We start from the raw sequence: 25,121 nt of genomic DNA, 5'->3' as shown, positions 1-25,121 counted from the left end.
GGGGAGGGGGAGGAGCGGCGGTGGGAGGAAGGGGGAGAATGGACGAGGGGTAGGTGTAAATAATGGTCAAGCGGCCAGAAAGGTCGGGCACTGCGAAAGAGGGGTGGACGGCAAAGAGAAATTAAGGCGTAAACCAACGGGAGGGTAATGAGCGAATAAAATAAAAAGAAAAAAGATAGAAAAATAATAAAAAGAGCACCCAGAAACGAGGAAAGGGCGCACGACTTGTTTTCCATGCAAAAAATTGCAGAGGGACTAGAGAGAACTAGTTGAAATTTTTATGCCGGGATACTCGGCGACGATGAAGCTCGTTTCACCTCCCATTTTTTTCGGTCGCTCGCAATTCAATTATAGAAATCGATTTTTCCATCCGGGATGGCCCGTCTTCCAGTCACCATTACTTCTATTTCCAGCAAAACCGGTCCATCGTTAGCGAAAGAATAACATTACAGATTGAACGTATTATCGAGTGATTTTTTGTTATAAAATAGGATCTTTCTTTTAGTTCGTTCGAAATGTTTTATCTCCTAGGTTTTTTTTCTGTATCTTTTTTATCTATCTGGCTTGTAATACTAAAGGGATTTATTTAACTTGTTAACTGGAACATCTCCTGACTTAATATCTTCATCTCTTTGAATTTAAAACAGATTACTTCCCTCTTATATTAAGATATACTCTATTAGATAGAGAGTAACATGAAAATCAGAAAATTGCCAAAAGAATCGTATTTATCTCGTGTGATTTTCAATTTTTTAAGATTATGACGTTCTATTATAAAAATTCAAATTAAATATTATATAAATAAATATAAATTAGTGTAGTGACAGGTACAAATAAATAAATAAGTAAATAAATAAATATATATATTATAATATTATATATGCGTATATCACCGACTATAAATAACATAAAATAATTGCTAGTAAATATATATCTCACGAAAAAGCAAATTGATGAAAAAACAAAGATTATATCGAACCATCCGTAAAGCGTGATTAAACGCGTGAAGCTTTTCCCTCCCGCGCGGTGAATTGAACGAAACCTGTGTGCATGAATTCAAGGAACGTTGAAAACGCACGTGACGATGAGTAGGTAGAAAGGATGGATTGTATAGTCAGCTACGGGCTAGGAGCAAGTGTGCACGACACTCGTTCGATAAGAAGTCTCGTAACGTGACCTGTCAGCCAGCGTTGCTGCAATTGCTGTCGCCGTTAGACTTGGCTGCCATTTAAATTTCATTACGTACCTAAACTGCGACCACCTTAACGGCGCATAACTTGCAAGAAGGGTGGCTGGTTATACAAAAAAACACCCCTCGCCGCGGTGCATTACCGAACTGATAAGGCGGCCGCGTTTCGAGCCGCTGCAATGACTTAATAGAAATCCACCGAACTCGTTATTTCGCTCTTCTGCGAATTGGATAATTCCTCGTGTTTTTATGAATGGTGATAATCGTGAGTCGATGAAAGAACTTATTTTGAAATTTCTGAAATTAATTGGATGGATTTATCGGTACACGAATTATGGGCAACATGGATTTGTAGATATGAAAGTTTGAAAGAAATTGATTTATAAATAGCAAAATGTGAAAAACATTCATTTGTAAAGGATGAAGATTGATAAAAACGGATTTATAAATATAACAAGCTTAGATCTACAAATACCAAAGTTTAATAAATTATTAATAAGTAGATCTACAAATATGAAAGTTTGAAAGGAATTTGGATAAAAAAACTTGAAATCAGTGATTAGTTTTATCGTTAGTGATTTCTACCAATAGATTAAACCTTTTTCGCTATTTCAATGCGTTAAATTCGTTGTTGAAAGCGTGTTTACCGAAGCACACACTATAAATCTTCATTTGGAAGTACGTGCCCTGACTAGAGATGGTTTTAAAAACGTCACATAGAATATCACGGGGCACCGATCTGAAGATAGAAATCTAAATTCTGAAAAGATTGTTAGCTAGGTTTCTCGTGCTAAATTAAGGGCTGTACCTGAAATACGTTTCTGGACGCCCCCAATGACTGTAATAACACTAAATTCTCGTCAAACTACCTTGAAATAACCTCACAACGACATTTCCTTGTTCAACGTGCTCCTTTTATGAAGAACTGTTTTCGATGGAGAGAATTACCTCGGTGAGGGAAACAAAAGAAGCGTCTTTCTTTCTATTAACATCATGGAGATTCACACTTTACATTGATTACTTTTAAGAGCTGTTTCCTTGTGCTATTCCGTGAAGAAACTTTGTTATGCTTTTAATTGTAGATTGAATTGGAACGAGATAAGTACCACACAGAATGGCAGCATTGAAACTTGTATATCTGTAAAATAATTGTAATTTTCAGTGTTTTTATGCATATAAAAGAGCGATTGTGAATTCCACGATTCTAATTTGATATCCATACATATAATTTATCAATTAATTATATCGATTAACGAGTGTATTATAACGTCGCCTGTACGATTTCTCTTTGGTATAAAAATTGTATACTAAAATATTTAATAATTCTTGTACGTTTTATTGATTTACTAATGACGATTGTGGTATTGGCGCGCCAAATTCAAACTTCAAATAAACATTTGACATTTCATATGCGCCAAGCAAATACAAGATAATGTCGCGCGCCTTAACGAGATTTCCGTCGTTTCCTCGACGTTCTTTCTGTTTCGCCTTGTAATTTCGTTCGAAATAATACAACGTTGTCGGTGTTTTCGACCTGGATTTCGTTGTGAAAGATCGTCGCCCGCGATTGCGAACGTCGATGTTGAATGTTTTCGCAACCGTTGCCTCGGTTTTTAATTAAAAAATCCTCGGGCCCTCGTTGCTCGTTACCAAGAAATTTCACGCCTTCTTTTTTAATCAAAGTGCCATGAGTAAATAGCAGACCCCGCGAGATCAAGCTTACCTTGTCGCGCTGCCTTTGCTAAAGGGGCTAAGAAAGAAACAGGAATGGAGAAGAAATTCTGCAGGGCGAAAACCACTTGTGAAATGTGGGACGATGCAGTTGTACACGGTGTGTATGTGTGTGCAATCGATAATTAGGACTGACGTTACGATATAATGTATTCCGGAAAGAGGGTCAGCGCGGACGAGCGAGATACGAATCGCGAATTTCAGTAGATCGCTTGTGCATTGACACGAAACCTGATTGTTTCGAATTTTGTATTATCACGTCGACGATGACGACATTTTCCGGACGAATTTTAATATGAAATATTGTACGTGTATCCTTTTGAAAGAGTGACGCGAACAAATTGTTTAGATTATTATATCAGAGATAATAATAATAATAATAAATATGTTTTATTACATGGATAACACACTTTGGTAAAATTATAGCTAAATGTATAAAAAAGCAAGAATATTACATGTGGTACGGAATTAACATGAAATACTACATTTTTAGCATGATCTTTAATAGCATGAGAAACGATACATGCACATATCTTAGGAAAAGGTAATTCAATATTGAGGAGCCCCAGTTTCCGTTCTTTCAGAGATGTACACGCGTTTTGGAAACAATGTGTTTGTATATTTTTTAACTTTAATGGAGAAAGTGCGGCGGCGTAAATTTAACTTTATGGAACAATATGGAAATACACAGCAGGGTTTTCGAAGTAGAGTTTGAAGGAGAAGAATACCTCGAAGTTGTAGAATGTACGGCATAACTTGAATGAGCGTGTTTATAACCTATATTCCGTGTATGCTACATGGAAATGAAACTGACTACATAATTCTCGTATTACTCGTATAAAGAACAATTTATAATGAATTCTCAACAAATTAAACTCTGATTCTATAGTAGTAAAATTTGGAAAGAAAAGTTAACACCTAGAAAATTTTACTCGTCAAATGTTGAACAGAAATAAAACGTTATAATATAAAATTAATTAATGTCCGTTTCTCGAACACCGATTACACGATTTTCTATCGTTTCATTATTGGATTGTTTATACCATAAAGAAGCGCGAAAGTGAATCGATAACGGAAATTGAATTTGATCGCCGACACGATTCTCGATTGGTGAACAGTTCCACGTGAAGGAAATGGGGAAATAGAAAAAGAAACGGAGGAAAAGCAAGGAAGAGAGAAGACTCGTATTGTGCATCGCGCGAGATGTTTCTCCGGTTCTGCTCGATCTTTCCTTTTATTTTTATTTTTCAGGGCAAATTTATCGTTCGTTTACTCACAGCTGCAGTAGCACGCGGTAGCCTTGGGAGAAATTGGCGAATGTCCTCTTGCTTTTCTTCTCTCCTTCTCTCTTCTTCCCCCTTTATTCTTCTACAATTCAAGATTTCTATCCTTGTCCGTTCCGTATTTCTCTTTTCCTGGTCAGGATGTTATATGTGGGGAACAACGTGTGGCAAATATAAGAACGTACGAGGTATGAAAGGAAAATATAAAAGACGGCTTAAGACTAAATTCCCAGATTTTCTTCATCGTCGTATTTAGGTACATCCTCGTTCAAAAATTTCAGCTTTAGTTTATTAAATTTTATTTTATTATTTATTTTTTTCGTACTTTATTCAGTTTCATATTTGCTTTTAAATCAGAGGAAATTAACTCTATAAAGAAATAACGTTTGCCTTGATATTTTATACGATATTTTATACGATATTTTTCTCTATTATCAGTATTTCCTAATTCAAGGAATCACAACGAAAAACGCTTAATTCTCACTTTTTATCTTTATTCGAAGGTTACCCATTTTTTCGAGCAGATAAATCCACGCTCGACCTCCAGGAACTAAAACAAATTTATCTTATAATCAAACGTGCCTCAAAAATCCTTTTTCATTAAGAGAACGGAAGATCCTTTCTTACACATTATTATTCCCAGAAAACCGAGCCAACCAAAAGGCCAGGCAATCAACCTAAAATCACCGCTAATGAATTAACAGAATCATCAAACAATCGTTATACCGTATTACGGTCTAAAGAAAAAGAAAGTGAGGCTTCCAAAGAGAAAAGATAGAGTTGAATTTAAATTTGAACAAGGTTCGGGTAACAGCGTAATCCTTTCAGCGTTAGTCGAAAGAACTCGTTCTTATCTGCGAGTAAAATTTTCGTCGACGAAGGGAAATTGGAGGAGGCGAAGAAATTCTGGACTAGCTGTAGGTCTTTGATGAATTACAAAGAGGAGGGGGGGGGGTGAAAAAGGAGGAGCAAGAGGAGAAGAGGGGATCGTTCGCATATCCCGATCCATGTAGACTCGCTAACGGGCCACGAATTTCAATCGTACGAAGACTTTGTCCTCCGTTTGTGACAGAGAGACCACACGGCCCGAGGGTGGAACTTAGCTCAGGCGTGATCCAGCATAATGCGAGAGCAATTTGGTGAATGGAGTTAATTCAATAGAGGCCCTCGAGCACGCCTCCGGTTCTTGGCGGGGCCAGCTTCTGGTGAACGTTAACCTACTACAGATACCGATGCTTCTTCGTGAGGCAAGTCCATTCACGACGCGCACGAATCCCGCTTTTTGCGGGCTTAGTTAAGCGTAACGCTGCCTAAATCAGGTGTAATTGGAAGGAATAACCGACCGTCGTGCGTTTAATCTTAAATGGGAAATAGTGTTCCTTCTTCTGCTCGTTGTTGAGGGATTTTGCCTTCCCTTCGATGATTCAGGGGCATGAATGGGAATAACGATCGCTAATGAATGTTGCGATGTTACGTGTATTGTTGGAGAAATGTATAATAGTTGGTCGTTGAAAGGCATCCGCGTTATAATCCGCGTGTCTGCATTTTTATGGAACGGAGCTAACTTGCTTCGTGAATGTTGTTATCACTGATAGAATGTTCCAGCTAATACACGACTGCATTGCCTTCTTATTTGCAATCAATATTTGCTTTTTCCATCTTTTTCGAGCTCAACTCTCGTTGTACGATTTTTATATTCGTATTCTTATTTTGCGTGCCAGCTGTGAAAGATCGTTTTAGTTGCTTTTTTCTTCTTTTTATGGGAAAATATGGCGGTGACGTGAATGAAGAGCAATTATTCTTGCTTCCTTTTTTTCTATGTGACGGAGAAGTAGTTTTCTTTATAATTTAGATATCCACACTCGAAGCTAGAATTATTGTCGGATGAACTGCAACGAACTACTTTCATTAACTTTCATTCAGTACTTAGTCCCAAAATTACTCGCGTCTTAGATGAAATGACTAATATCTTGAGCAATCAAATGCAAATCTAGGTTAGTGACGAGTGATGGAGTGATCGAGGATAGAGATGGTACGAAGGGTCTTTGTGCGTGGATGCGCCCACATGTGGGTGCACGCAGGAGGCGTATAAATGCGCGGGCCGCGCCGCTACAGGCGTCCTGTCTCCACCATGACTGATGACCGGCATTACGATTTGTCAATAACAATTGTCCCGGGTATAGCTGCCTCGCGCAAACTGCAACTGATGGCTAACATCGATTGTTCACGTCGACGTAACTGTCCAGCACCGGACTGACCCATAACGCATCCGCACCAAAAATCTGCCGCCGACAGACTGACGCGAATTCGACGAAACCCCCGTAACGTTGTTCTCGCTAATATGCGGTATCTGCGCGTTGATTAGTAGCCGCAACGACACGTCGATCGTTTCGAACGATTGTCGATCCCCGCTTTCCATATACCCGTTGTATCTATGATCGCGTCAATGATTGCACGTTGTTGTATTTTTCTGTCTCGTTTCTATCCTTTTCGACGCAAGCCTTTTTCCATTTCTCGTGGAAAGTGCAACGATGAAGAGATTTTTCAGGATTGGAACGATTTGAACTGTGATTATGCAATTTGAGAATTTATCTGATAGCTGGTTAAGTTGGCAGGGTGATATGTTTGTATTCTTTGAGGTTTTAACTGACGATATCGTTATTAAATTATAGTTTGAATTCCGATTAGCCAATTTTGGAAATCTATTTGACAGCTTGTTGCATTGATTTGGTTGAGGTTGGTGTAGAAAATTCTTTAGAAGCATTTATATTTCAAGAGAGCTGCAGTAGGAGAAATATTCAGGTTAGTGTACATCGTTAAATCTTGAAGGAATGAAATCGTATGTAAGTGATGCGATGAATAAAATGTGAGTTAGGATATACTAGATTCAAGAGAAACTAGATCACTTCCAACTATATTGCATACATGGTACGTCGATACACTGACTATTTAAATTGTAGGTTTGTAGTATGCAATAGACAGTATCTAGAGCAGAGGAATGCATTTAACAAGAGGGAAACTTTATTTCTTCCTAAAATATAATTTAAATACCTTCGTTTCTATTCGAAGACTGTAACCGAAGGTATTAAAAGCTATTACTTGCTATTCGAAGCTTCATTCTATTATTTACGATTAATATTACAAAGGTGTTAAGTCGACGAAAAGAAGCACCCACATGAATTACAATTAATTAGGATATTTACACGCTATATATCGAAAAAGAATAAATTAAAAAATTAATATTGAAACCTATCATTCGTTTTTATCTTCCACCACAAATAACTACGAAAACCAGCCAACCGATCTTTACTTCACGTTCATTCCTAAACCCCAACTTTCTCCTTTCGCAGAACAAAGACGCTCCAACACCAAAGAAAGATCGCATCGTTCACCAGCATTCTAAACGAAGTGCTATCCTACCAACCATCCTCTATATCTCTCAGCCACACTGATTCTGCATTTTAATCACAGAGAATCTAGAACGAAGCCTCGATTTCAGCTTATCAGATACAGACAGTCGTATGTATAAAACAGGCGCGGACTCGCGGTTCGTTTTCAAGATGGAAATCACGTCCGGCTGTCGGCCGGAAAAGCGACCGGGTGACACGAGCGAACGGACATTTAGAATCGACTCTGCACGAGATCAGACTAACCCTTGCTAAGATGACTTCGCTTTCGAAGTGAGGTTCGACGTGGCTTTTGGGGTCGGGATATCGCATTATTCCCGGCTGAATGGGGTAAATCAGGATCTCGTAGAGTTTCGACGTGGAATCGGCGGTGCTCTCGGATCGCTGATGCTGAGAGGATGAGGATTGGTTGCCAGCGGCTGCCTTGGGAATTCAATTATAGCAACGGAACAATGGCAACCGCGCCGGTAATGAAGGGACCGTCGCCGAGAGGTCATCGGATTACATGGTATTTACAATACATAAGTCAGATGGTTGTCAAGGATGCTTGCATCGACCTATCTCTCTTACTTTGGTTTTATTCTATCGCCGCTAAAAGTTGCTTTAAAGTCACAAAGGATCATTCATTCGTTTAAACACAATTAGAATAAAATAAAATAGGAATTTGGAATATTTGGAAGGATTAAAGTAATTGAAAGTACATCAACCATGAAATAAGAAATTCGAACAACAGAGGATATTGGGTTTCAATATGCCACGGAGTTTGGCCTTTGAAGAAGAAATTAGTTTTTAGATACTTAAATTTAGTTGAGATACATGCCCGTGTTTTGGTATGTGGATACAATTAAATTACCTTTAAGCTACTTGATAGATATCAAATATTTATCCCTAGCTTATAACACTATTCTCTAAATTATAGCTTATAAACACTATTCTCTAAATGAATAATAGAATATATTCTGTTACACAACTTATCTCGCATCAATATTATAATATGATAAAACATCGTGACGTGCTTACTGTTTATGATGATATAATATTCTGCAACACTTATAGTGTTATATATAATATTTGTCATAGAATTTCATACGAATTATTGAACAAAGGAGGAAGTAAAGGCGCAATTAAGTTACTTAGAAGGCAAATTGATCAACTCCATTTACAAAAAATTTTTCGATAATGAATTACTCAATGTCATTTTGAGGACATAGAATATATAAAAAATAATTTAAATCACCGATCTTTTCTCCATACATAATGGTTGTACAGATATTTTTAATGCGATAATATGTTATTGATTTGTAGTTTTCAACAATAGTTGTACGAGATAATAAATACGTACATTTCAAATGCAACCGAAACCAATAAAGATACTATAATAAAGAACACAATAACATAATATATCATCAAAACACAGTGGTTGAATTTCGTCGTTGCCGAAAATAACGGAAAAGCGGAGAGGAGAGTTAACCTTTAGCTTCGATCGTCGGCGTGAACTTTGCGATCGAGATTTGTGGCGAAAGTGGTCATCCGAGTAAACATCGGTTTCACAGAGGCTGGCCGGGGGGAAAAAATTTACAAAGAAACAACCCCTTTGGCACGGTCGAGGACGAGTTTCGTAATTACGTTATAGGGGAGGGGGTGAAGCACCAGGGGAAATTCTGGCTCTCTCGCTCGGTCGGCCATGCGTTTAGGAACAGCAATGGATTCCGTCAATAACCTCTTTAAAAGAGACTAAATTCATTATTTGCCTTCTATTCGGTACGCTGGCGTGCAGCCGGTTTTTCTGAATTTCCTTTTTATACCCTCCTAAAGGAAGTTTCGATCGCGGGGTTACTCTCGAAGGGTCGTGATAGCACGTGGCTCAATTCAATATTCCAAATCGGGATGTATTATTGATCATGCAATATCGACACTAGAATCTTCTCTCTCTTCTTTTCTATCGAATGAAATGCCAATTCTTTGAGAGACTATAATAACACGTACTGTTATATACCGTCACAATGAGATTTTATAGAGACTTTGTGTTATTAACAGATAAAATTAACACTAGAAATTAACTACGAAAAATGATAATGCGTATCTAAATATGTTGTGCATACTGAATTAGATTTAAACAATGTGACGAAGATAAGTACGTAATACGTAGTCACGTTTCTATCTAAATAAAAGTAATATTTATCGTCTATTTATAACATCTTATTATTATTAGTCTCGTAATACGAATTGCCAAAAACATTTCATGTTTTTTATAATCGTGAAAACGACGAAGCGGAATGAATTAAGAATCGTACGTTAATTTCATTTTCCGTACATGTCCCAATACTTATAAACAGAAGTATATGTATGCAAATTAAGAAAGGACACGTACGCAAGATAACGTCTCGACCATCAAATATGAGAACAATTAAGGGAAGAGAAGGGGGTCAGGAGGAAACATCTTGACGGGCTAACCGCACGTGTCTTTTCAACCCTCGGAACGAAGTGACCCCGATGTTCGAGCGTGGCAGAGCAGTACGTGATGCTTTTACAATTAAAAACTCGTTCGGTTTACATAGAAGCTTTCGAGTGACTTTTTACTCGTGCACATAGCGGTCGAGGGACGCGATGGGTCTTTTACATAATGGCTTTTCGAGCGAAATTAAATTCTTCAGCAACCATAAAGAGACCATTCGAATGATCATCGCGCGAATAACGCTAGAAATATTCTTCTGCAACTGTATATTGGTAACAGCGGTGAATATTAAACGCTTCGCGTGTAATGTAAAGCATTGTTTGTAGAATTTTTTCAAATTTTTTCAAGCAGAAGAAAGTCTTCCTATTTAGATTCGTGTATGGAAACTTTCTTGTACTATGTTTTCTATAAATTACAAATCTCTGAATATACCAAATAACTTCGTATACCAAATAACGTGCGTATTCATAGAGAAAGCTGTGGAATTTTGTATATATACCACGTTATGAGGGCTACTATCAAAAGGATTAAACACCCGGCAACAAACCCAATAAAACAAAAACCTCGGTCTTTCCAACAAACGTCGATTAAGAGAAACGCAGACGTCGGACTGGAGGAAGTCGAAAAAGAAATAATTTCTTTGAGCTGATAGTGAATTGTATCTGCGGCCAGAAGGAATCGGACACGTCTGCGTCGAGTCGTTTCCCCTCGTTAAGGGATTCCGTAGGTGGAGGAGGGTAGGTCGGAGCTGGCGTGCGGATTGCGGAAGCAGTCGCGAGCGTTTTCGCGCTTCGCAGCCGCAGAGCAGTTCGGAGTTGCCATTCGGAGCACGTAGATTGCTAACCTAACTTGTTTAGCGGTTTTAGCGGTATTTGATTAGTTGAGTGAATTTCCGAACTGTTTCAGACCGCTCGTGTTGGCTTCGAGCGAAGCTCGAGATCGGACGGCGACAAACCTTCGGCGAATTTTCCGCACGCACACATACATATACACCGTCTATAGTTTCCGTACATTTGTGTACGTGTCTATATACATATGTACCAACGTCGCGTTCCGCAAGATTGAATGGAAATTGTATACTGGTTGAATTGCGATTCTGGAATTGAGATCGGACACAGCTTACCTTGAGAGTAGTTCATGTCCTTCTTTCATGTACCTCGATGGTTACTCCTGGCCGGAGTCGCGATCGCACAGATACACGCTAACACCTGTAACAATTCCATTTTCCTATTAATTATTGTGAATTTTTGAGGATTAAATGATTATAGCTATTTTGATATTTTAAAATTCATTATTCGGCGATCTCGATTAGGCATAATTGTTTGTTTGTACGAAAAGATTCTGTGCTTTTAAATTTAGATTCTGTGTGTATGTGTTTTTTTTGCAAATAAAAAAAACGTTCTTTCTGAGTTTCACTTCAATTTCTAAAAATTGAAATATTTTCAATTATTGCAGTATTTTCTCTTAACGTTAGTCGTCTATTTCATTATCCGACTATTTTAATTCAGCGAATCTTGATTTTTTAAGTCTTGTACTTTTCACGGCATCTTTGAGTATTCTAACTGAAAGTTAGGCTCATTGATACACATCCGTAGGTGTAATAATTTTGATCCTACATTCTCACGAATAACCAAACAAGCTAAAGTCATTGAAAAACCAGTAACCAATAAAAACCGGTAAGCATTTTATCGCCACAGTACACGAACACTTGCAGGAGCGTGAAACAAATAAAGTGGGCTAATACGTCGCGATTCGTTTCATAAGTTGCTAATTAGCTTGCCAGATGGACACATCGTTTGCGGTGATATTGGCTTAGTTAGCCAATAAGTCCTTCTCGTATATTGCCACCACTAAGGGGGTTTAACGGGTCTGCGTAACCACCCTCGTGGGTACTTCGATTTTCCAATCGGCATTGACGGCCAAAGGAGAGCAAGATGGACGAAGAGAAGACGAGTAGGGAACGTAACTCGAGTAACAGCTGATCGATAACGCTGTAAGGTATTAAAGATACTGCTAAAGCCAAATAAAGCTAAACTGTGTTATCGATATATATCGTTATCCGTCGATAAAACGATGTTAAGTTGAATTATTGCCAAAAATTAAATAAAGTATTTGTATTACCTATTATCAGATTGATGCGTATCAAATGTCATCTAATACGAGTAAATACAATGAAACATCAATAGCGCGTTTCTTTAACACTAGAACTATCGATAATTAGCACGAAGCTATTTTTACCAAAACCAGTCAAAATGACTGGTCTTTAAAAAATACGTAATAATAGAATATTTTTATATTTATTGATTTATTACTTTCTTACAGAAGGAATTCCATGTTGTGTAGTTCATTTTTAGTATTATTAATCCATCTGAGACCATAATCCCTAAAGGAGATTTGACACAATTATAAAATTGTAGAACCAGTCAGTTTGACTGGTATCTAGTGTTAGCATCTAGCGATCTAGCGATCGATCCGGAATTCTCCTGATAACTGATATCATCATATTGAATGATACGCAGTAAAAGTTTAAAAAACGTGTGGGAAGTTGTACAAAACGAGGAAACTGGTTAATTGGGGTTCGATAAACAGATTGCAGGACCCTTTTACACTTTGACAAGTCATTTTGATTGGTATTGGTATAAGTAGCCTTGATACAAAATTATTTCGAACTTGAATATAAAATAAAATAAAAAACAAAATAAAATTTATTATATGACTCTTTTAGTTATCGTTGCAAAAGTCATTGCATCATTGCGGAAAAAAGATATAACATGAAATAGGAATTTGAAAATAAAATTGTAAAACCAATCAATTTGACTGGTGTGGTAGTTCTAGTGTTAAAATATATTGAATACTTTTTAAGTGCGTCAAATATATATATTTAATTAATGTATTTAATTTATTTATTTTATGGTATACGTAATCAGTAATTACATTCATTTAATGGAATGTTTGATTGATAAGCATTTGTACGACGTCCATCTTCATCAGAATTGTTCGCCAAAGGAAAGTAACTATTGGAGGAGAATTAGGAGAAAGTGGACGAAGTTATCTTAGCAAATACCACTTAAGAGAATACAATCGGAGGGGGCGGTAACCGAAGAATGCATTTGTGTCGCGGCGGTAAATGTTGAACGAAATAATCGGATAACGTCTGCCCTTCCAAGGCAGCAGGGTATAATGGGAAACTTCGGCAAGCGGAAAAATGAAGATAGGGAAGAACACTTACGGATGTGATACGATATATGCCAGATAAATTGATACGAAATGGATTAAGTATACACGGAATATCTTGGATGAAATCATGACACTGACAAAATACAAGCAAGAAAATTGTTCAGATAAGTAGGTGTTTTAAGAAAGTCGATTTTCGAAATTTAGGAAGTATATCAGTTTATAACAAGACAATTTCACCATTCACAAAAAATGAAATGTATGTAAGTAATCAATGGCCACTTGTAACTGACAGGTGCAATTAATTCAACGTTAAGATGAAAAATAGATAACAATCAACATATGTCGTTATTGTTTAAAATTTTTAAGTATATATATTTAATATATATTAATAGTCGATAGCACACGGGCTATCGACTATTTACCACCATCAATGGGCTAGGAATATATTAACAAAAGGAAATGACTTGAACTAACCTCGATTATCATTTTACAAACTCGAATACAATTGATCCTCGTGAAAACTTCACCAATCTGACGTTTGCAGTTCCATAGGTCACCAACGATCTCGTTCAACCGTTCCACGACCGATCCAACCTTTACCTAAAGCTAGGTAGTTCGACATCGAAGAGCGGGCTACGTTATACAATAAATTTTCTTACGCCCTGAGGCACGAATCGATCAATTTTCATACAGCATGGGGGAGAAGGCCGCTGGTTCTCGAGCTGGCTAGGGTATTCAAAATGAATTCACGAAAGAGCCAGTAGGATTCTTTAGTCAGGAGGCTGTTCGCGGCAATATGGACGAATAAGGTCCGGCCATTTGCAGGATAAAAGGTTGGAGAAGGTCGGTACGTCAGGTATGTAGGCTGCGCGTTGGCCAGCTCTTGGAATCGCGAAAGCCAGGATGGCCACGACGGGATCGAGGGAAAAATTGAATTATCATAAAGAAATTGCGTCCGAATATTCCGTCCGGTTTCTATTGAATGCCAACGAGTAGATGAGAAGGCATCGATAGGTTTTCCAATATCGCCCGCGGCAGAGACTTGCATCGGGAATTTTAAGAATCAAGACTATCTTAGATCCAGGCAGAGGCAACGCGCGTGTGTGTAGGTTCGTACGAGCGTAAGCGTTCTAAAGAAAATTGAAAAGAGAAAAGAAGAATCGGCCGGGAATCTTGCTTTTTGAACCCTTTCGACGATGCGAGTTGCTCCTTGAATCGCCCCTTTATGGACGCCAACAAGGGCGAAAAAAAGGCGAAAGCTGAAAAGGCAACCTGTGATCCAATTGTCGCGTGTCCTCGTTAGATTATCGTTTTCCTTTTCCCACGTGTCCCGATTGACCACCTATCTCCGCGAGTAGTCAGCCCTCTTCGTCTATTCGTCACGTGTAGTTCAACGGTTTCTGTAATCGCGTTTGCTATGCGAGTTGGTTGGAACTCTTGGATTTTAATCTTTAAATATTGTTATAATCTTAATTCTTTCCCAGAAATATACATATTTCATAATTATAGCCTTTCCTCGAATTGGTTCATCGCGCTAAGTTACGTTTACTTCAACTTCTGACTTCGTCAAATATATATATATATATACATATATATGTATTTTATGACCTTAAACATACTTTAATAAAACTGGTTCACGATGTTAAGTATTCTTCCGTGAAATAATGGTAAAAATTTTAATCCTCTTTTCCTAATACCCTCCGAGTCTCGAATTTACATTTTATAATACTTTGCAGTTTACGCGTATAACAGTTCGAGGTATTAATAGTATTATAGTTTTATAATGAAATTAATATTCTTGCCAAAAGGCAATCCTTGCACAGGGAAAAGTGAATTTAATCCTTGCACGGTGTAACCTTACTAACAAAATAGTAGAGATCGATTTCATACGATTTAACCTAATTCATTCTGAGCGTCCCATCATCTTTTTATAACCAGTATAATCTCTTATATACGGTGGTTAGAAATGATGTTTGCACGTACCTTTATTCTCCGATAAATCGTTTTTTAATCATGTTCTACGTTAAATATACGCTATAATAAATACAACAGTATGAAAATACTTTTTGCAGACATTTTATTTTTGCTTGGAACCTGTAACCAACGATATTCGAGACAATGCCATATTAGTCGCCGATTGACGACGAAACACGAGGAAAATTCGAACAATTTTCGCGAGTACTGGCTGGTAAAATGGTTGGAATCGTGGAACATTATCTCGCGGTTCGCAAACATTTCTTCTCGCTTTCCACGGATGCTCGACATTGTCAATATCCCCGGCAAAATCCTCAGGATAATTTGCTCGGCAACTCCGCAAATAAGGGCAGACAATGCGGCCCGCGCGATGGAGCTCAGCGGTGCTCAACTTTAATGTCCGACGGTGTCGGTCGTTAGGTCAATGCACCGACATCGGCCAAGTATTAACCTGAAATGAGCGTATAATGGCCATGTCGGGGATTTGATGCCAGTATCCAGGATCGGATCGTATGGCGCTTACCAACATGCATGCTCCAAGGTATTGAGTTTACATTATATACCCTCGCAGCGTCGTTAAAATTAAGCGATATATCGATATGCGCATCCGAATGGCGCATAGGTGTCGCTGAATTGCCCAGAAAATTTACAGACGAATATTAGGCGGTCTAACGCGTTCTCTATAGAATCTAGCGATATCCGTGAGTTTAAGGGTGTCTCGAGAGCAAAGTTCCTATTATGAAGTTTTTCGACATAAAACTATCGTCTGGATAATGTTACTGAACCTTCAGGCTACGTGATAGGTTCCACCGTATTTGTTTAGAACAGCATGTACATTATTTTGTCCTATCCTTTTTTTTTACTCGCAAGAACCTTTGCATAAATCTTGGCGTAAAAATATTTAAGGCATAGAATAATTTTGTGAAGTATTTGATAATAAATAAAAAAATTGTTGAGGAACATCTAGAGATATAGAAATTAAAGTATATAGAATATAGAGTATAGAAATTCAGAAGAAAATGTAAAAGTGTAAAAATCCATACATAATCGCAACGTGTCAGATTCAAAATCACCACGATCGAACACTTAGCGCCGAACCCGTATCCTGAAAGAACTAATTAACTTTCCAATTACATCGCGCCATTTCATCGGAAGCCCCCGAAAACTTTCGTCGAACTCCCGGCACGAAACTTTTTCGAAAATTACACGGCCATCGCCGATCGTTCGTCAAAGGGACGTACGTTTCCTTTCACGGGCCGCGTGTCTTCCGTAGAAACGCAAAGAGTGTCGAAAGTTTCACAGGAACTTTTCGTCCAAGTCCGAAAACGCGTCGTATCCTACGGCAAAAAGAGGAGAACGCGCGAAAAGACGAGAGCACAGGCGGAGACTTTCTCATGAGCGAAAGAAACGGGGGAGAAGGTTTAAAGGTTCTAGCCTCCCTATCCGAAACTCTTCAACCCCAACCACGGATGCCTCGTAAAATTTGATGTCGTGACGCGATCGTATTTTAGACAGTCCTCTGCTTGTAATTTATAATTTCATTTTGGCAATTCCTTTTATGTTTCGTCTTCTGTCGTTTTATTACCTATTGGCGCCCATAGCCATGTGCAGTTGTGTGCCATTGGCGCCCATAGCCATGTGCAGTTGTATGTCATTGTCGGCACGATCACGTTATTAGACAAAGCTAGTTTCACACTAAGATACAGTATATTTCATTTATCTGGGCTAAACGAATAATTTTTAATAACGTATGTAACAATTTATATTCTTTGTTGCAAAATTTGTCGTTTGTCAAACACTTATGTTCCCATTCCATTTTTACAGTTGCTCCTATTCATTTACTTTAACGACGACGTATCTTAATCGTTTCAATTAGAATAGAAGCATGAAGTTCATTAATGTTTCAAAAATAATGTCATATCTTATGCTATCGTGATATTGTTATAGTGGTAATTCTAACTCCTTTTCCTTTTTCTATCGTTAATAATGTATCGTTTCAAATTATGATTTTGTAGATGGAAGAATAAACGTTGCTCCTGTTGAAATTTCTTTAACAATGACGACGTAATATTAAACAAGTCTCGATCGCGAAGTAAAATTGTCATCAAAAGAATTTAGAATAGACTTAGGCTTCAAAGGCGAATTCGTCGAACTAGATGAGAATATTATAACATTTTTGTACAAGATTTTCATCTTATCATACCAATTTTTCATCTTAATACGATATTCTTGTAAAATTGTAACGAATCAAAATTTTCAGTCATTTTTTCTAAAATCGTGATTTTTTTAGTTATGTCAATGTTGCAGCAATATCGTAATGTGTAATTAACCTGAGTAACCACGAGATTGTACGAAGAGTGAACGTCATAAATACGCAATAATGTGCGTGCGACTCTGGAAACCCTTTGCGAGCACCGCGAATATGTATACGCATTGCGTGCGATTCACCAGGGTGTACCATAGTTACATTTTATGTCGAGCGTGTCGCGATGAGTCAGAGAGTGGCGTTGAAGGAGATTCATAGCCGATCTCGCGGCTGGAATGAGGAATTAATTAATCTGTTGAGAGTTGTTTCTTGATTAGGAGATTGATTGTGAGGAAAAAAGGCGTGATAGATAGGGTTTGTGTATTTTAACAGAATAACGAGAGAATTGAAATTTACCTCTTTGCCTGTCTCTATATAATACGCGATGTATCGCAAACTAGTCGAGTCCTGTCTCTTTTATATGTAAACTTCATCCATTTTTCCAAAATAATTCATCTTCCATTCGAATACTTTCTTTTAAAAAAGCAATTACATATCGTATTTAGCTCAGTAGCCTTAATAATTAAGAAAGGAACGAATTGTCCCAAAATTACTAAAAAATTCAGTTAGTTAACTCTAATTTCAATTTAATTAATCACATTTGAAAAGAAGGACACGATACATCTTTCTATTCATCAGATTAATGTTCCACTAAACGGAAACGTTCAATTAATCAATGTTCTGGAAATGATATCTCCATTACATTATAATCATAGAAATAGGAGTTATCTAGCATTCAGAAAGGTACGTCTCGCGTATATTCCAATATATATTTCGTTTAGCGAGATAAGCGTTCTTCCGCGCATTCGGAAGAAAAAGGATCTCTAATCTGGAATATGAAACGAGAATTTCATTTCCCTCGGCCGACGAAGGAGCTGACGTAAGCGGTGGGTTCTTGACGACAGAAATTAAAAGCGCCCCGTTGATCCCATTAATCTTGAGATGATAAAACGATTAGCGATCCTAATGGAAAGAGATATTGAGGAAACGGAGAGAGCCCCGGCCGTTCGAGAGTCGAACGGATGAAAAATTCTCAAGAAGCGGCTCCGAGGATCCGTGGAATACCAGCGAAATAATAGTATTCCATCGTAAATTAAAATGGCCTTACGAACAGTGGGATAGAGAAAGAGAAAGAGGAAAAAAAAGAAATCGGATATCCAATTCTCGTAATCCCGAAATATATGCGACATTGTTTAATTGTAAAAATTATCCGTTCAAATGTAATTTTATATGTTTTATGTTATTATATAGATTTATATCTATTTTATGTTATTTTGTATTATATGAAGTATTTTTTGTGGGTTTGTTATGTATCATATAGTGTATTGTATAACATATCCATTCGAGTCTAATAAATATTTAACACGATAAGGCTTCAATTTTGAAACGAAAATATACTTTATTTATAAATAATTCGATCGTATGGAATACAAGGTGAAGTGTATTGATAATATAAATACAATAATAATTAAATTGAATTATTTGATATGAAAATCACATAATTAAATTGTACATATTGCTGAAATTATACATGGGAATATAATTATATACAGAAATTTATGCAATTCTGCGTTAGAAACACGAAATGAATTGTAGAAACTATCCAGAAACATATCTTGTTGAAAATCAAATCTCTTATCCCAATGGTTTACACTTCTATGCACTACAATAGCAAAATGGCTTTGTCTGAATCTATTTCCATACTAAATATAATTCTACTTATACAATCTTCAGAAATTCGGATTGCAGCAAGGTTTCAACAGCATCACTTCTATTACATACCAACAATACATCCGATTGTAATTTCAAATGAGTTTATTTGGCTATTAATGAATCGCACTTGTCGCGAAGACCTCCGTTTAATTTTCGAATTCGATGCTTATAGTTTCTTTGATTCTTTGCTTCGTATGTGAGAATTCAATACAAATTCATATTTTAATGAATGCAATTAAATGCTACTATCAAGCGAATATTATCGCAAATAGGTACTATACTTCAGACACTATATATATATTTTTGTATATTATATGCATTCCATGTATGTTTCATCTTTAAATTATCCATAAACTCAGAAAAATCCATAATCCATTTACAACATAACCTTCTACAGAGAATATGAATAAATTATCAATTTCAGGCATTCGATAATCAGTGCACCGTATCCTCATTACCAGCATGAATCGTATGCATGAGTTTTTACGGAAGCATTCATAGCCTGATACATATTAAACTATTTAAATCAGCTGACTTTCGATAACGTGCATTCATTCTTCACAATTTCCGCACTATAATAATTCAATTCGAACACGTATCTACTTACTCGCATTTGCCTCTGAATAAGAAAGAATTATTCCGGCAGATTACATTTGTACCGCCGTGATGGACTTAGGGTCGAACTTAACTCAGTCGAGATAGATTTTCGGAAATTATTGGGGCTTGCCGCGGATGCAGTTTTATTATCTCATCGCGTTAGGGGCGTACAGCTGTACCGAAAGGCGCAACTGATTAAGAATGCACCCCAGCCACGCGATATCCATGACCCATGGTTAGGGTTGGTGACATTAATAGCGACTACCGTCCAAGATCCGACCCCTCAAGCGTCTTATATTTAATTCAACGCCGCCACTAATTCACTGCGACGCATATTCAATCATTTCGAGGTATAACGTCTTTATTCTCGCTCACGTCTACTGCTACGAATAGTACAATTGTGTGGCAGATAGTATAAACTTTAACACCCTTTCCTACAATTTCTGTGATACTCGACAAAGGAAAGATTGTGGTGCAGATTAGAATTATAGCATTATGTGGAATTATATATATAATATATATATTATAGAATTGTAATATAAATATAAATATAATATAAAATAAAAATATATAATTCTATACAATATAATATGATTTTAACTTGCACCATAAGGTTCCCTTTATTGAACGCCACAGAAATTGTACGAAAGATGTTAAATTTTATATATGTGAGGTCTATATATATATTTTTTTTTTTTTTGGAAATTTCTAGAATCCAAAAAAGAAATTTTGTGGCACATACGAGGTTGGTTAAAACTGTATCCTCAGTTATTTTTAATGCAATTTTTCTGAATTATTTTAAACAGATTTATAAGTGAAAAAATTGTGACAGCACCATTTTAAAACTTCCGGAATTCCAAAATTGACAATTATTTCTTCCAAATTTGGAATAATGGAATAAAGTTGTTGTTATAATATGTTTGTAAATATGTTTGTTGTAAATATGTTTAGAGTTAATACAGAGGTCTTCGTGGTGATTTCAAGATTATTGAATTGTTGGGTTTAATGGGAGTTGACAGTGGCAAACTATACGCACCGGTACGAGGTAATAAGATACGGTTGATTATGAATCGCTTATAGCATTTGCTTGAATACGTCAGATATCAAGGTTGGAGTATAAATTTGTTTCGTATTACATACTGCATATGTTCTTCTACTGCAGTAGAAGTATACTTTGAATAGGGTTAGAATATTTATTATTTCATTATAACTAATAAGTTACTATTACAATTTTGTATAAATTTTTACATTTTCATAATCAATAATTAGACTGCGAATATTTATGACAATTCATATTTTTAGGAACATAATGAAGAAAACGAAACCTAGGCAAACTTTTTCTAAAAATATTTTAACTATTATAAAACTATTTTAATAAAACACAACTTCAATTAGAGTTATATTTTCTGTTCTATTTCTATCCACTCTTATCAATGTTATTTACAAGCAGGAAGTCCCGATATAAGATGGGAAATAAAGCGAAGACAAAAAGCTTTAGAAACCTTCTTCATCGATAAAGCTTCTAAAAGTTAAGAAAAAGAAATCAAAATTAAATTTAAGTCGCGGAACGGTCCCCTTCGTCGAAACCGATTAATATCGGAGTGTTCAGAAATTTCGTAGCGTTTTTAGCAATCAACATAAGCTTCTGAATTAGACAAGATAGTGAAAAGATGGGAAATTTTTCAAAGAAAGAATCACAAAGTTGTATTATATTATATAATCCAATAAAATGTTGCCTTTGACTGCTTCTTATATTTCGATATGAATTCTCCAAACAACCAAATATGTACTTATGTACATTCGTTGCAGACAAGCAACGTTAACTATGAATCGCTGTACATGTTCTTAACAAACGAAATGTAGCAAACCGGTGAAATTAATGTCCAGTCATTTGATCAAATTGGAATTATCGTTCAATTAACTATCGGCAGGACACGTATCCGACAGGGGTACATTATTGGATCAATCGATTCGACATTGAAGTCAATAAATGGCGTAGTTTGTAATGCCAACAGCGTGCGATTAATAATTACGATTAATTAGGGAATCGCGTTGCACGTTGCCAATGTATAGCGTTTGTAGTAAAAGCAAAATGGACGGTAAATCCTTATTTGACGCACTGTAATATTTGCAGTTCGTTAAGCTAACGTTCAATTATCGTCCTTTCTAATTGATATTATCTATACTGGGAATAATGTGTGCGAATTATCATCTCTCTCTCTGTCCATCAAATTAAAATTTAATGCCACGAAATCAGGATTTTAAGCAGTTTATATATTTTTATAAGAATTGCCTTTGGAGCATTCTTTTCAGAAGAATTAAAAGCTTGATGGTTGAGCTTTTCGCTGATGGCGCAGATTATTGTTGATTGAGATTCCCAACCTAATTGCCGAGATTACTTTCATTAGCTCCTAGGATATTTAATGAAATATTGTTTGCAACGTGTAATAATAATAATGTTAAACGGTAATTATCAACACAATTATATTCGCAGTGATAGAAAACTTCAATCGAATTTGATAGAGAAATTTTCTGGAGAAAGGACCCACAAAAAGGTCCCGAGTTTTTAATTTTTTAATATTAATTACGTTTGATAATTATATTGATAATTATTCTTTTAAATTGATAAGTATTTGATAATTATATTAATTATTAAATATATTGATAATCATAGTGAATCTTAAGAACTGCGTTCGTCATTTGTTATTTCTGTATCTAGAAAAAAGTTAATTTAAACCATGCTACATATTTGATATATGATAGATCTACAATTATTTTGATCTCGATTGATATTTCCACAAGTATACTTTGCATAAAGGAATTTTCAGTTTCCCGATAATTAAGAAATCAATATTGACAATTCGCTGGACCTTTTATTTTCAGCAGAAAGCAAATAATCTCGTATAAGACATTCAATCGGAAATCTACGAGAAAACGGTCGCAAACCATCGACAAATATACCATCATGCATAAGAAGGGTCGCATCACGGATCGTAACGAGGGACTTGTAACAAGGTTAAACCATGAGCTCGCGGCGTGGTAATTTCCATCGTGGATTTAATGGCACTTAAAAGCGCCGTTTGATTAAACGACGAATGAAATCTAATCAATTTCATCGTCGTGTTCATTCATCGCTTCGCTGACCCCCTAATCTCATCCGTCCAATAGCGAACAGCGAAGAACGAATTGACATAAGGGAAGAATTATAGAAGTCATGAGAAGAGGATTCCGAAAATACCAGAGTTTAATGAAGATTGTCAGTAAGATACGGAAAAAATAATGAGCGTCTTAAACTAAGGTGAAAAGAATTACCAGGGAATGAAATATTAAGAAAGGAAACGAAGCCCTGAAAATATTGAGATTTAGTAGGAAACACGTTTACCGCGCGTTATTTATTCGAAAGGGATGAAAAGCAAACCAAGAGACGTAGACGATTGAAAAGAAGATAAAACGAATTATGCAAACAACCAATGTAGAGAAAGAAGAGAGCTTAAGACAATCCTTTTATCAAGCAATAAAACATTTAGCCAATGAGAAAGAATTTCAAATAAGAACATATTAGAACCTAAAGAAACCAAGAAATTGCAAAGAAACAAAAGGCAGAAAGATTTCAATTACATCGGTAGGAACTAGAGATATGAAATTGCAAGCGAAGGAAAAAGACAAATAGTTGACGCGGGCCGGCTGTGCCTCGCTCACGATCGTCGCTACAATTTTTATTAGTCTACTGCCGTGTCATTAGTATTCTTGACTATGCGGGACAAGATGTGAAACGAGGGAAGGAACAGGCCTGGCTGAACAAAGAAGCGACGAGGGGAAGTCGTTGCATTACGTTCAGCACGGCAACGCGCCACGCCGTTCCAATTTATAAAGCTGCCTACGAAATTAAGAACCTGTAAATCTGCGATCCCGAATTAGTATTCCGCCTGACGAGCAGTCGCGTCTCCGTGCTCCTGGAAATCGGCGTTTCGACGGGACCAAGGTGTGCACCCGGCGCCTGGATAAAGGGAAGTATTCGTATTGCCAACGGTCGACTGAAATATACAGGGTGTCCCATGTTTTAACAGACAAAATTTGTCCTTCTTATGTTCTACTGGAAAAATATTAAAATTATTATAATTATTCGAAGCGCAGACCTAAAAATACGTCATCCGCTTTCTTAATACTCTTTTTATGTATTTAAATCGATCGTAACTTCGTCTTTGCTTTTTACTCATTGCTTTTTTATTCGTTTATTGCAGTAACGACACAACCTAAAATTTGTAGTTTTCCAGTTGTTAGTTGCGTTACAAACATGAGCGTGAGTTTTACTAAAGTTTCAGAAGAGTGCCGTATTTTGTACTAATAGCGAGTAGGTTCAATGGTAAATGTGAATTAATCCATCTCTAATGAGAATATTATAACGTTTCAGTACAAGTTCGACATTTTATTATACAAATTTGGTATTTTAATATGACGTTCATTAAAAGAAAGATTCGTCTCGAAATAAATCCTGGAACACCCCATATAATGCAAGAAAGGAAAGGTAAATGAGGTGCAGTGAATGACTTGGTGCAACAGAGAGACGGAAGAAAGGGTTGCTTGGTGGAGAAAGGGGTAAAGAATGAGATAGAATTAGAGAGTGCATAAAAGAGACACAATGTGAAAGGAGAAAAGAGACAATGGCAGGGAATGAGTGAATTAGCGAAAAAGGGAGGGTGAAATCTAGCTGAGAAACGTAAAATATAATTCCCTTTTTCAGTCTATTTCACTTTACCTTTTCATCGAAAGTTAAACTGGGATATTTTTGGAAGTTGGAAGGATCAACGATTCAATGCAGGAGGAAAAAGTATCCGCAACGAGAATAATATGCGCGAAATATATCGACGATCGTTGCGAAGCGCGGTGACAGAGTGCTGTGCTTCGTTGCTGAAAGGTCGCGGTATATTTAATATATTATAGCCCTTGGCGGAAGTAGAGTACTGTGGAAAAGGTTTTAGATCACCTTGATGGGACATAAACTCATCTCAGATTAAATGAGTTTTCCGTCCACGGATATTATGTGTTGATTTAGAGGAACAATCGTTTTATGTACGTTCTCGTCAACTGAAATTGTTTTCTAGTAATATTTTCAAGTATTTTCACCAACGATTTTATAATTTACGGCGTAATTATACTAATTAGTGATAATTCTGAAAAACGAAGCTAGGGCTATTAAATATTTAAATAAATTTTTAGTGAAATTTAAAATTGTTATTGTTGTAAATGTAAAAAATTGTTTTTTTTCAAAAAGCTCCTCAGTTATAAATTC

The 25,121-nt window shown here is 36.6% G+C and overlaps 1 protein-coding gene across 6 annotated transcripts in view; it reads right to left on the bottom strand.

Moving 5' to 3' along the window:
* The window catches only part of LOC100746173 (teneurin-m), a 662,892-nt gene that overhangs the window by 450,324 nt on the left and 187,447 nt on the right, over window positions 1-25,121 (bottom strand). For all 6 annotated transcript variants that reach the window (XM_033319245.1, XM_033319253.1, XM_033319252.1 and 3 more), the window contains exon 2: window positions 11,189-11,273. In XM_033319245.1, the coding sequence (XP_033175136.1) occupies window positions 11,189-11,204 (16 nt within the window). In that variant the 5' untranslated portion in view covers window positions 11,205-11,273. The remainder of the gene's footprint in view (window positions 1-11,188; window positions 11,274-25,121) is intronic.

The sequence above is a fragment of the Bombus impatiens genome, unplaced genomic scaffold (genome assembly GCF_000188095.3).
Source record: "Bombus impatiens unplaced genomic scaffold, BIMP_2.2 scf_0142, whole genome shotgun sequence".
Taxonomy (NCBI): Eukaryota; Metazoa; Arthropoda; class Insecta; order Hymenoptera; family Apidae; genus Bombus; species Bombus impatiens.
The sequence above is the reverse complement of the archived record's forward strand: the minus strand, read 5'-3'. Positions and strand labels throughout refer to the sequence as shown.